The 12963-nt window shown below is 39.2% G+C and overlaps 1 protein-coding gene and 1 long non-coding RNA gene across 3 annotated transcripts in view; one reads left to right on the top strand and one right to left on the bottom strand.

The window, feature by feature from the left end:
* Positions 1 to 6610, top strand: part of FSTL4 (follistatin like 4) — an 817110-nt gene extending 810500 nt beyond the window's left edge. For both annotated transcript variants that reach the window (XM_039485151.1, XM_039485152.1), the window contains one exon: positions 3195 to 6610. In XM_039485151.1, the coding sequence (XP_039341085.1) occupies positions 3195 to 3897 (703 nt within the window). In that variant the 3' untranslated portion in view covers positions 3898 to 6610. The remainder of the gene's footprint in view (positions 1 to 3194) is intronic.
* Positions 6611 to 7912: 1302 nt separating this feature from the next.
* The window catches only part of LOC120370441, a 124308-nt gene continuing 119257 nt past the window's right edge, over positions 7913 to 12963 (bottom strand). The window contains exon 4 of the long non-coding RNA XR_005583737.1: positions 7913 to 8340. This is a non-coding gene — a long non-coding RNA (uncharacterized LOC120370441). The remainder of the gene's footprint in view (positions 8341 to 12963) is intronic.

Consider the following 12963-nt stretch of genomic DNA (forward strand, 5'->3'; position numbering starts at 1 on the left):
TGCCTCTCCTCAGACAGGTCTACCAAAGTCTTGACAGACAATGCTGCCTGCATATTCTGTATCAATTGGCAGGGAGAAGTGAGATCTCCTTCCCCCTGCACCAAAGCATTAAGGTTATGGAACTGGAGCACAAAACATCCCATACAAATTTCAGCAACCTATTTCCCAGGCAGGCAAAATATCACAGTCAACACTCTGAGCAGGTGTTTTTCCCCAAGACTACAAAGGGGAGTTGGATTCCCAAGTTATTGCTGGTGTAGTTCAGACTTGGGGATTTTCAGGAGTTGATCTCTTCACCACCACTACGAACAAAAAATGCCAACTCTTCTGTTCATTGGGGGGAGTTAGGTCTCAGTTCCTGGGGGGGGGGAGGGGGCTTCCTCCTCACTTGGATGAAGAAGCTGTTTTATGTGGTTCCCCCGATGCCTCTGATTCTCAAAGTGGTGAACAAAAGAGTTATTCTAATAGCCCCAACATGGCCACGGTAGACATGGTTTCCCCTGACTCTTTGTCCAGCGATAAATCTTCCAATCCCTCTTCAGCTCCTCTCCCAGGATGCCAGTGGTCTGCTGCATTCCCAGCATTCTCCACCTCAAGGCCTGGCTCTTCAATTATGTGTGGGGTTAGAGTCAGTCTGTTCTGCAGAGTTACAACAGATACTATTTAAAAAATAGGAAAGATCCAGAAATACTTACCTTCAAAAATGGAGACCATTTAGTCACTGTGGTGAATTCCAAAATGCCACCCCCAAATTTGCCTTACGTCCAGTTGTTCTGGAATATGTGCTGCAGCTAAAGGAAACAGAACTATTACTTATTTTTCTCAAGGTTCATTTGGATGCCTTAAGAGCTTTTCATACCACTATTGAAGGGTTCTTGCCATTTGCTTGCTGAGGTCACAATCTACATACATCTATGGCTCTACTTAAAAATGTCCAGTATGAAAGAGCTGCTACAAGGTCTTCAGTACATATGCCTTTGTCAGTGCCTCTAGCTCCGATGCAACAGCTGGCAATGCACTTTTTTCCTCTGTGCTGGACTTGAGTACGAAGTTCCCTCCTTGTTATGGGAATACTGCTCCATTACCCACCTTCCTTCCCCGTGCTTTGGAGTTTCCTTCTGAGGCTCAGTGGTGAAAAAGGAACTGAGGGGCAGTTTGCTCATGCAACCTGATATAGCCTCAGTGCAAGGTGTGAGGCTATCAGCAGCATGTGTGAGGATATCCTCACGTGTGGGCTGAACGGACATTGCTAATGAAAATTTCCAATTAAAGGCACATGGGGTGCACATGCACCAGAAGTGGAGCCCCGATGGGGAGCACATCTTTGAAGAGCTACAGTTAGCGCACAGGGTGAGTGAACATCTCTTTTGGAGGCAGGGTTAGTTCCCAGGCTGCCTTCCAGACTCGATGGCTTTCCATTAAAAGAATACCAAGAGCAAGTTTTTTCATTGAGATTTCAGAGTACAGATTTCACACAGGCATAGCACCTCTTCAGCAGCTCTGTGCACATAATGCCCATTCTGACCCACTTTTTCAAATTAAAGTTTATGATAAAAGCCTGGTTTTTCTCTTATTCAAGCACTTGGGCAGTATTAAGGGAGTCTTGAAAGAAACGCTGTAAAGGAAGGCTTTTTGAATAGTCCAGGAGAAACCCTGTCATCTCCTATTTCCTCCACACCTGGTGCCATGTTAATCTTTCCTGAAGCTGTTTTAAGTGACGTTTCTAAAGGATCTGAGCATAATGGGAAAATTTAAGGCTAAGCTCAGTGATTTTCAAGGGATCGTATAGTACATTGGCTAATTCTTCAGCAGTGAAATCATTGCTGAGTGCCTCACTGACATGCTGCTTAAGCGTAAAGAAATAAACCCACTGATTGAAGCAAAATATATATTTTAACTGTGTGAAAACAAGTCTCTTGTCACATTTCATAATCTTTCAAAGACCAGCCGAACATCTCACTTAATTTCCTTCTTTCTGTATTGAATGGATGAAAAAATATTCCATGTAAAATTAATTTTCACTCGCGCAAGTGAATACCGGCATCCTAGGGAACACAAGAGGTGCCGTTTTTACTGGCTTCCTTTCAAATTAAGTAGAAACATTGCCTGGCTATTGCTCACCTTTTTCTCTGGTCAACAAAGGTCAAATGCACTGCAGCTTGTTGCTTGTATAGGACATTTTATTTGGTATTCATTTTATTTTCGGTTCTCTCAAAACTGAAGACAAAGACCTCCAATTTCCACTGCAGTGGTGCTGCTTTGAGGGGATCCACCGGTAAGTTCCTAAGCCACCGACCCATCCTCCCAGCAGATGGTGTGAGGGCATGGCCCAGACTCTGTGCACTGCAGCAGCCCCAGCAGCCATAATGGCCCCCTGGAGCCATGGCAGCACCTGTAAATTAGAGCTCCTCTCAGATGGCTCTAACTTATGCTAAGGGACTGGCCCAGAATCAAAGGGCACAAATATGCCTTGAAGTTTTCTTTGCATCCTCTCCCCTCTTTAGGATTAGGTCCAAAATACGTTTTAGGCCTGGTCTACACGGGGTGTGTGTGTATGTGTCTCAATGTAAGATACGCAACTTCGACATATCTTATTTTGATTTACCTCCCATCCTCATGGCGCGGGATCGACGGCCACGGCTCCCCCGTCAACTACACTACCGCCGCTCGCTCTGGTGGAGTTCTGGAGTCAACGGGGAGCGCGTTCGAGGATCAATATATCGCGTCTAAATCGATCGCTACCCACTGATCCGGCGGGTAGTCTGGACGTACCCTTAGTTAAGGAGTTGTGATTTGGAGCTATAAAACATCTGAAATACACATTGAATTATATCACACCAGAAGAATTTGTAACTCAAGCATAACACATAAAGTGCCCAATCCTGCACACTGTTCCCATGGTTGATTACTGGTGTTGATGGAACTGTTTATGAGAGCCAGGAATTCTTGCATGTATAACGGCTTGTGAGGCCATGTCCCTAGATTGTAATGACATGTTAACCAAAAATGTAGGGTGTTTTTTTTTGAGCACATAGCAGAAGAATTAAAATGTTAGCAGTTGCATAGAGAAAAGTGAACATTATTACGCACAATAGAAAACAACTGGAGTCTGTGAGTTCTGCTGATTTCAGTGTTTTCTCAAGCAGGTTGTCACAGTTCCAGAGATGACGCCAGTGTCATGTTTTATATTTCAGGTTCGGTTTCATCTTTAACAAATCGAAATCTGCAGTTCACAAAATTGACCTGGAAACTGTGACCCACATCAAGACGATCAGCTTCAAAAACTATAGCTGCAAACCACAGAGCATGGCCTATACCCACTTGGGCGGCTACTTCTTTGTCCAATGTAAAAATAGTACATCAATATTAGCATCTCCCCAGCTCATTATTGACAGTGTTACAGATTCTGTGATTGGCCCTAACAGTGACATATCGGGTATGCCCTATATTTCCCCTGATGGACGCTATTTGGTCAGTGCAGCTGAAGACAGTGGCAGGATTAAAGTCCAGGCAATAACCATCCAAGGGGAAATCAAGTTGATTTATGACTTACAAACAAATGTACATGTATCTGATCTGACATTTCAACCCTCTTTCACTGAAGGCAATCAGTACTATATATATGCTACGTCACATTTGCAAACAGATGTGCTTTTTGTAGAGCTGTCGACAGGGAAAATGAATGTACTGAAGAATTTAAAGGACCCTATCATGTCCAAAGACTGGCCCTGGAGCAGCTACAACCGAATTATGAAAGACAGTGGATTATTTGGACAGTATCTTATTACACCAGCTAAGAATTCACTGTTTGTTATTAATGGGAGACAAAACACATTACACTGTGAGGTTTCAGGTATCAGGAGGGGTAACACGGTGGTCTGGGTTGGAGAAGTATGAAAGGGCACAAAAGTAAGAGCCTGCAGCAGACAAGTACTGATTGGACCTTACACTGCAACAAATAGGCAGTAGCATTGTATATTTTTACACTGGGGAAAAAACCTGTATAAGCTTCATGGTGCAACACTGGTCTACTTGCAAGTTTTATAGTATAAGGTATGCTCTGCTAATAGAAATTGGGTTGTGTTGGGATATTTTTTGGAAGTATGATTTACGGCTTGGCTTATGAAAAGAATGTATACCTGGAAAGAGAATAATTTCTCCACCGAGGTATTGAATAAGCTACATAACTTGATGATTCTGTAGAACAAAACAGCTTCTGAGTTTCAGTACTGATGAGTTTCTAAGTTATGTTGAAGTCATCAGTTTTCTTTCAGTCAGTCTAACTTCAAATCACCTGTACTTCTGACTGTAGGGCCCTGATTATACTGCCCTTAACATTTCCTGGACATGTAAGCAGTAAAAACACATTTAAAACTGCCCTTTGTATAAGAAAAATGAATCACGGAGAGCAGTTTTCAAAATGCAGACATCTAGGTGAGAAATTTAATGGAAAATGATCAGTTTCCTTTGAGGGATGGTGTTAGAAGAATTCTTTGATGTAATTTCAGAACCAAACATGACAGAAGTATCTACGGTCAGCTATCTTTTTTTTTCTTTTCTCTCTTTTGCTATTGGAATACCGAGAGGAATGCAGTAGTATCACCTCTTCCAGGGTGTATAAAGAACATTGTCTGATTGTATTTGAGAAACTTCTTAGTGGAAAAATTGGGGATGGGAAGGTGACTTTGAAAGCCAGAAAACACTGGTAGTCAGATATGCAGAATCTATCCTATCAGGAGATAAAGCACTCTTCCTTCAGTACCATGTGACTCGAGTCAGATAGGACATAGTGTGAAAAATCATTTCCTGCCTGCCAGATAGCATAATAGCTGGGGTTGTTCCCAATGTAGGCAAAAACATTTCTAGAAATTATTCATTTCCCTCATTAGCAATTTACCAACACTGAAGTGACTTAGTTCTTCATAAAACAATGGCTACATATCCAACTCCATCTCCAGCAGTTTCAGTAACATATTTTTAACAAAGCATTCACTCATTAGAATTGTAGTCTTAATTTACATGTGTCTCATCAAAGATTCTGGAAAAGATTAATTTTGTGTTGCCTTTTCCCTCCCATTTATATTATACTTCTTTATCGTCAATTACCATTTAGTTATGAACAATGAGATTAATATAAAAACCAAATAAATTACCCCAGAATGCAACAGCTGGCAGTGAGAAAGTTAAGTTGATTTCCCATAAAAATAAACATCCATTTGCACTTTTATAGACATATAAAAAGCTTTTCTCCAGTCCCGTTTAGTAGCTTTCAGCATTCACCATCATGAAATAATCAGGACAAGTGTAGTTATGGGTAACTTTTCAAAGTGGTGCAAGCCAGACAAGTACTAATAAAAAAAGTAAGAAATGAGCAGCTAAATCCCACACACTGTTTTGAAAATGTAATCTTGATATTCGTGCAAACTTCCTTTTCTAGGGACAGCATCTGTTACATCACAGCAGTTGGCCTTTTGAATTACATGAAAGTATAACTATGCTCTAGCATGACCTTGACTGCCCAAAGTTTATACGAAAGCAGTTGTTGAATATATACGGACACACTTAAAGGTGCAGTAACTATTTTCTAACATACATGTTTGTCACCCTCATAAAAAAAGGATTTTAAATAGGAAGGACACTGAGTAACACTGATAACATTGCTTTAAGCATTAGCTTTTACTGAAAGAGTTGCATTTTAGGCTGGCTGTAGACATCAAGTAAGTTATAACCATCTTAGTTCTCTAATGATTAGTATAAATCTGTTTGGACAGACGAAAAAAGGCAATGAATCCTATGAATTCATTAGATATGAAATCCTTTAAATTGCCCTTTTACATCGATAGGATGAAACCTACATATTTTCTCTTATGAGCCATAAAGGTTAGAAGACATTAGCCCATCATTAAAACATGGACATCCCTTCATTTAGAAATGCATGGTGCTCATGGTTCTCTACTCATCTAGCGAGGAAACATACAAGTGTAAGGAAAGGAGGAGATCAACTTTGTAAGTACTTTTAAATATGCACAACTCCTTTCTAGAACAAAGCTGTATCCATACATTGCACTCATCCTAAACGGCTTTTAGTAGGCCAGACCACTGCGCTAGTGTTATCTTTTATGACTTCTTGAATATTTTATTATGCCTATTGTAAGTTTCCTTGTAGAGAAGTTCATTGTGTGATAGATCAAGCAAATATTACTTTTTTAAGAATATTTTAAAAGAATTGTAAATATCTGTTCAGGTAAATATTCTTACAACTGGTGTATATAGGCTGTGAAGGATGTGTAATAGCCCTCACGTCTTTCTGTTTGTCTCAAAATATTGAACTAGAGATCACTCAAACTCCCACTTTTACCTTCCAAAGATGCTCCCATTTTCCCTTCCGCAGCCCAAGTTCTGGTGATGTGTTTTCTAAATTATCCAATGGTTATATCATACTTACTTGGACAATGAAGTACAGTTTAGATTGTCCACGCTACTTGTGAATAGTTCCAATCATGGTCAATCTAACATTAAAGTGCTGCACATTTGTTATTCTGAGGTGTTTTTTTTCTTATGCCACAAAGATCACCCTTTTCTCTGTACCAGAAAGGTTTAACTTGTGTTTGCCTTTGATTGCAAGCATATTAAATCTCCTTGATTGCAGTTTCTTTTTCATTTCTTTGGTACGTAAGTAGCAATTGCTTCACCACTTCACATTTTTTCCTGGCTAATGAATTACTAATCACAATGATTAACTGAAATGAATTTAAATTGGATTAGCAAATAATTAGTTACTTTAATATGCTCACGTATCACTTAGGCGTTCTATTGATGGACACTAGGATCACAGACAATAGTCACTGATTTCACTAAGCATCTAGTCCCTGATCATTCACTGCTTAGATTAAATAGTAATACAAAAAAATTCATTGCTGTTCTAATCAGTAATTTTTCCCCTTTCTTTTTCATTTTCTAAATATGGAAGGCCTCTTATTTAGCAGTGCTAGCTATTCAGTCCAAGACTTGGGCATATAGCTGGTTTTGAAACAGTACAAGCTAAAAAAAGAGCAGGAGTACTAAGATTTAGAACCAGAAACTGTGAATTGTCTGTTATTACTGAGATTTTTTTAACCTCTGCACTCATAAATCAATTAAATATCCACAGACATTCCTCAAACCTAGGGTGGGTGCGCACTTGCAATTTGTTACAGGTAAAACAATGAAAATGTGGCAGAAGGAGGCTTTCATGTCTGTTCACTAAACTGAGTCAGAAATTTCCTTTTAATGGAAGCGTGGGTGTTGGAAAATCTTAGGTCACTGAGCAGTAAATCTACACTGGAACTCTTCACCTTCTTTGTATCATTATAATTATTTCTTACAGTGCTCAAAAGTCTGCTGGGTGCCTCAGAATACAGGTAAAAAGACCATGACGTGTGTTCCCTAATGAGCTCACATGCTAATATCAGACATGATCTTACAAGGGGTTAACAAGATAGAAGGGAGGGGGTTGGGAAGATGTACATGGTGACATCTATATGGTTACTCAACACAGGTGCAGCTTGATGGAGTAAAGAAATCATCTGCCTTTTCCCTGGTTCTCCTATGTTGCTATAGCCTGATGATGATGCTTGAACTACTTATTCTGGGATGCACACACATACACAACTACCTCTGCGTCATACTTGTCTGAGTCAGCCACAATTATCATGCCATCCAGCAGCTTCATTGCCTAGCCCAGTCCCCATGGTACAGAGACATTTTTTTGCTGCTCTTGTTAGCATTCTGAACCATGACCGAACAAAAACAAAACCAGTAAAAAAATCTCTGCAGCTGGGGAAAGAAGAACCTGTGCATTTCTTTAAGGAATTATATGGTGATCAGTAGCAAACATGATATAAATGCCTAAAAAGAAAAATGTTGGCTTAAATAGTCCCAGTAAACAATGCTGCAGCTAAAATTATTTCCTGTGCGATGGACTGTAACAAAACCACAGGGAAAGGAAAGGCCAGCGGAGACTTTGACTGTTTGCAACAATATGTTTTAACATCAAGATTTTGTTTAAAAAAAAGAGAGAGAGATCAGGGATTAGTGAAGAAGAGGCTTAAATCTGGCCTACTGGTGAATTTTGTACACGTTGACGTTTTGTAGGTAATGGGCAAAATCCAAAATAAAGAGGGGGACTTATCTGAAGCCCTGCCTGTGCCTAAGAAATCAAGATGGTGTTACATCTTTGGGGACTGTGCTAGAAAACTTGCTAATTGAAGTGAATGGCCATAGCTTTGCAGATGAATGATCCCTCTTAAAGTGTGTGCAGTTCTTTTTACTATGTTACAGCCATCATCTACTCACTAGCACCTGTGAATAAAAAGAAATCAGTGCAAAACAGTTAGTCTGATACATTTTTTGATAGAAGTCTGAAATATTAAAACCCCATCTTCACCTGCTCAAAGTAGGTGGACCTTACATGTCAGTGCAGGTGCAAGTTAACCATACCAGTGTATCTCTGCCAGATACCAAAGGCTACACTGCTGCCCTATCCAAGCATCAGCTGCACCCTGTTCACAGAAATGCATTGCCCAGAAAGGGCAAACCCCAGTTAAGCCAGCTGGAAATTTTTCAGAATTTTCTCCAAACATCAATGTTAATGACTCTTGTGATTTTTGTACAAGTCCCCAGACATCTGGTTCTTTAACTAGAGCCCAGGCTAACTGAAACCAGTGATGAGATGAGAAGCTCAGCTTTCATTTAAGACAAAAAGTAAGTTTCTAGACCTCTTAGGTCAAGTTTTCAGGATCTTCTCTGCAACTAAGTGCACCATAAAGGCAAATAACAAATTCCTAAAAATGGCTTTTTTTAACTTATTTTTAAATCTTTAAGCGCATCTCAGAATTTGGCACTGAGTAGGGGCTGACACATGATTTTTGAATGTTTGGGGTTGACAATACTGGAAAACAGAAAAAAATATATTTGCAAAAAAAAAGTTTGCAAATGTATTTTCCATTTTCAAACCAGCTCAAAAAGGCTATTAAAAAAAATCACTTTCACTGAGATAATTCTGTCACAGTCTGCCACTGCCTTGAAGCTAGCTTAATTATTAACTTCAGCATATAACTGTGTGTATTACATAGTATGTCTGTCACTTGCCTGAAACCATCAGATAAAGTTCATAAACACAAAAGAGGCCGGGAAACCAGATGACTATAGCAAGTAAAAAGAGCATTCACTTAGTCAAACAAGCTACTAAGTTTACAAAGATTAGAGCACTGACATTTTCAGAAGTGCAAGTCAAATGAATGCTTCTGGATTACCACAGGCTTCCATCCCTGTAGTCTGAACTTCATGTCTATTCATGCCCATATCACTGTCTGAACCCCCAATAGCTACCCAGCTATATACTACAGCTGTGCAGTTTCTAACTACGCTGAAACTTAAAACAAGAGGAGCTGCGGGGGGACTGTAAGTCAAATACTCTCCCATTTGTGCAGGCAAATGAAAAGTAACCAATCATTTGTAATGAATGCACTATGATACCTTTGAAAGGTACCTAAAGAGTAGAACTGAGACCATGCAGTTAACATATTGGAGCTATTGGTTTTATTCAGAAGGACAAAACATAACTGGCAGATAGCTTAAAGAAATGGGATAAAGTGTCTGTATATGTACAGCTAATATTCTTTATGGTCTCGCCATCTTTGTGACAAGTGGTCATAATTTAAGAGCGAGAGGTCTAGCATTTTATACCCTCTTATTCCCTTCACCTCACGCCTTTTATTAGGAAGCTCCAACCCAGTCAATCAGGATTCTCCTATGGGTTTATTTTAAATTTACTTCTCTGGCATCTACCACTTTCAGACCAAGTAAAGATGGACTCAACCACCACCTCCTTGTTCAGATTGGAGTTCAGAGCTTGAATTTATACATAGATCTGAACACTGTGAAGTTTGGAAAAGTTCAGCTTGAGCTTTCACACATCTGTTTAGAAGTGGGGCACTGATTCAGGCCTATAGCTTATGTTACATAGCGTCAAAGACAGTTTCTTCACATTACAGTGGTCAACAATCTTCTTCGTTTCAAACATGCACGTCCCCGAGATAACTGATTACCTGTTGCCCATCACCATTTGATTTCTAATGACGCAACTTTTTGGTCAGTTCACCATATGGTGGGTAAGTTTCAACTTTATCTTTCACGGTGTTACAAGATTTATAAGTTTAAGACCAGAAGGTACCATTAGATCAGCTAGCTTGTCCTCCTGTGAAGCACAGCCATTAAATTTCATTCTGCTACTGAGCCCAATAACTTGGGTTTAGCTAAAGCATATCAGCTAGAAAGGAATCGGGTCTTGATTTGAAGATGCAAAGAGATGGAAAATCCATCAAGTCCCTTGGTAGTTTATTCCAATGGATCATCACCCTCACTGTTAAAAAAAAATAATCTGCGAGTAATTTGAATGTGTCTGGATCAGCCTAACCTTTGGTGGTGGTTCTGCTTTTCCCCACTAGATTTAGTACCCAGTATTTTCTCCCCCATGAAGGTACTTAGACACTGTAGTCATGTCACTGCTCACAATTTTTTTCTGACAAAGAAAACAGATTGACCTGTTTAAAAGGCATTTTCTCCAGCCCTTGAATCATTTTTGTGACTGTCTTCTGCACCGCCTCCCATTTATCCTTTTTGAAGTGTGGACACCAGTGCTGTACGCAGTATTCGAATATCAGTCTCACCAATGCTAGATACAGAGGTAAATATCAAGCTCCTTGCTCCAACTCACTACGCCCCTATTTATGCATTTAAAAATCAGATTAGCCCTCTTTGCCACAGCATCACATTGTCTACTCTGACCCCCTAAATCCTTTTCAGAGTCACTGCTTGCAAGATACAGTCTTCCATTCTGTGGGTATGCCTGCATTCCTTGTTCCTAGATGCATAACTTTATAATTGGCTGTATTAAAACACATTTTGTTTTAATGGGACCATTTTACAGCATGATCTGGCTCACTTGGTATGACACCCGTCTTCATCATTATTTACCACTCTGCTAATCTTTGTATTATCTGCAAATTTTAATCAGCAGTGATTTTATATTTACTTCCAGATCATTGATGAAAACATTGAATAGAATTGGACCTGCTCCCAATCCCAATGGTGCTGCCTAGAAACAGCTCCTTTAGATGACTCCCAATGACAACTGCTTTTAGAGATGTGTCTGTTAGCCAATACGTAATCCATTTAACATGTGCTTTATTGGTATTTTCAAGTGCTACTTTTTTTAATCAGAATGTCATGCCCCACTACATAACATGTCTTTAAAAAGGCAAAATATATCATAGCTACAGCATTATCCTTATCAAGCAAACTTGTAATCTGTTCAAAAAATGAACAGTAAGTTTGATAAGTATTTTCCATAAAACCATGTTGACTAGCATTAATTATATTCCTATCCTTTAATTCTTTATTAATTGAACCCTGTATTAGCTTTTCAGTTATTTTGCACAGGATTGCTGGCAGGAGTCATCCCTCTTCCGCTTTTTCAATATTGGCACAACATCAGCACTCTTCCTGCCTTCTTGAATTTTTCCAGTATTCTAAGGTTTATTAAAATTTAACACTAGGGGCCCAAAGATCTCCTCCGGTAACTGTCAGGATTCTTGAGAGCAAGTTATCTGGGCTTGCTGATATAGAAATGTTTATCCCTCATAGATGTTGTTTAACATCCACCTAGATTATAATTGTACTGCAAAGGAATTAATCATCCTCGTGTGATATAATAGAGCATCCTGCTTCTTTCCAAATACAGAACAGAAATATTTAGTTAACTCTTCTGCCTTTTCTGCATCATTATTAACAATGTTACAATTTCCATTGAGTTAAGGGCCTATACCAATAGCAGAATTTCTTTTGTTCCTAATGCAGTTTAAAAACTCCTTTTTATTGTCCTTAGCCTTCCAGCAATGTATTTTTCCTTGATATCATTTGCTTCTCTTAACGATTTTCTGCACTTCATAGCTTCTAATTTATATGGATTTCTATCTATGTCCTCTATGTTCCCATTTGTTAAATGTGTTTTTGTTAATATCTGATTGCTGCCTTCACTGTTGAACCAGGATGGGTTTTCAGTCATAGATGTCCCAAGAGTTTCCCATCTCCACAGAAGCAGAATTTTTAAAATAATAAATAAAGAAAATAGCAACTGAAAAAACATATTCTTTCAAAATAATATAGGGCCAGACGCAAAGCCTATTGAAGTCGATGCAAAGATCATCCTTCACTTCACTGGGCTTTGGCTCAAGCCCATACATCAGAAAACATGCCCAAAATTTCTGGAGGGCTCAGTATCTCACTGCAACACCTCAGTGTAACTTCACCCTCTTTCTTCCCCACTTTCCTTAGGTGTTTGCTGCTACACATCAGGAGCACTGTGGTTCTATCTTATTAAAGCACAAGGAATTGACCACTATAAAAGGTAGACTGCTGGACTAGCAGGCCAAATAATCTCCTGTGGAAGGGACAACTCAAAAAGAAATACTTGCAATACAACACCAAGTCTAGTGATGCTATTTAATTACACACAGTTTCCGTCTAGAACGTGGGCTTCAACCCATCTTGTAACTCAATAAAACTGGTTTACTCTAGCCTGAAAACACCTTCATTGTCCTCCAAAATCTAATAAAAAAACTGGGTGGGAGAAGTTTGTTTTAAAAATACAGGCCATTTATCCCTTTGAAAGAAAGAAAATCACTTGTGTTACATGAACAGTGTCCCAAATAATTAATAAACAAAGTTATATCTGAGGGTTATTATATTTTGGTAATTCAAAATTTGTTCTCATCTTCCATTTTACATCAGGCATTCAGATTATTTGGAATTATGGCACTGATAAGCAAGGAAGCAAAGGCTTTGGGAGATGCAGTGATAAACTATATTGCTTGCTGGCAGTCCTTTCCCTTCTCTCCAGTTGGAGAGCTACCCAAGCTATAC

Source organism: Mauremys reevesii, linkage group 8 (genome assembly GCF_016161935.1).
Source record: "Mauremys reevesii isolate NIE-2019 linkage group 8, ASM1616193v1, whole genome shotgun sequence".
Taxonomy (NCBI): domain Eukaryota; kingdom Metazoa; phylum Chordata; order Testudines; family Geoemydidae; genus Mauremys; species Mauremys reevesii.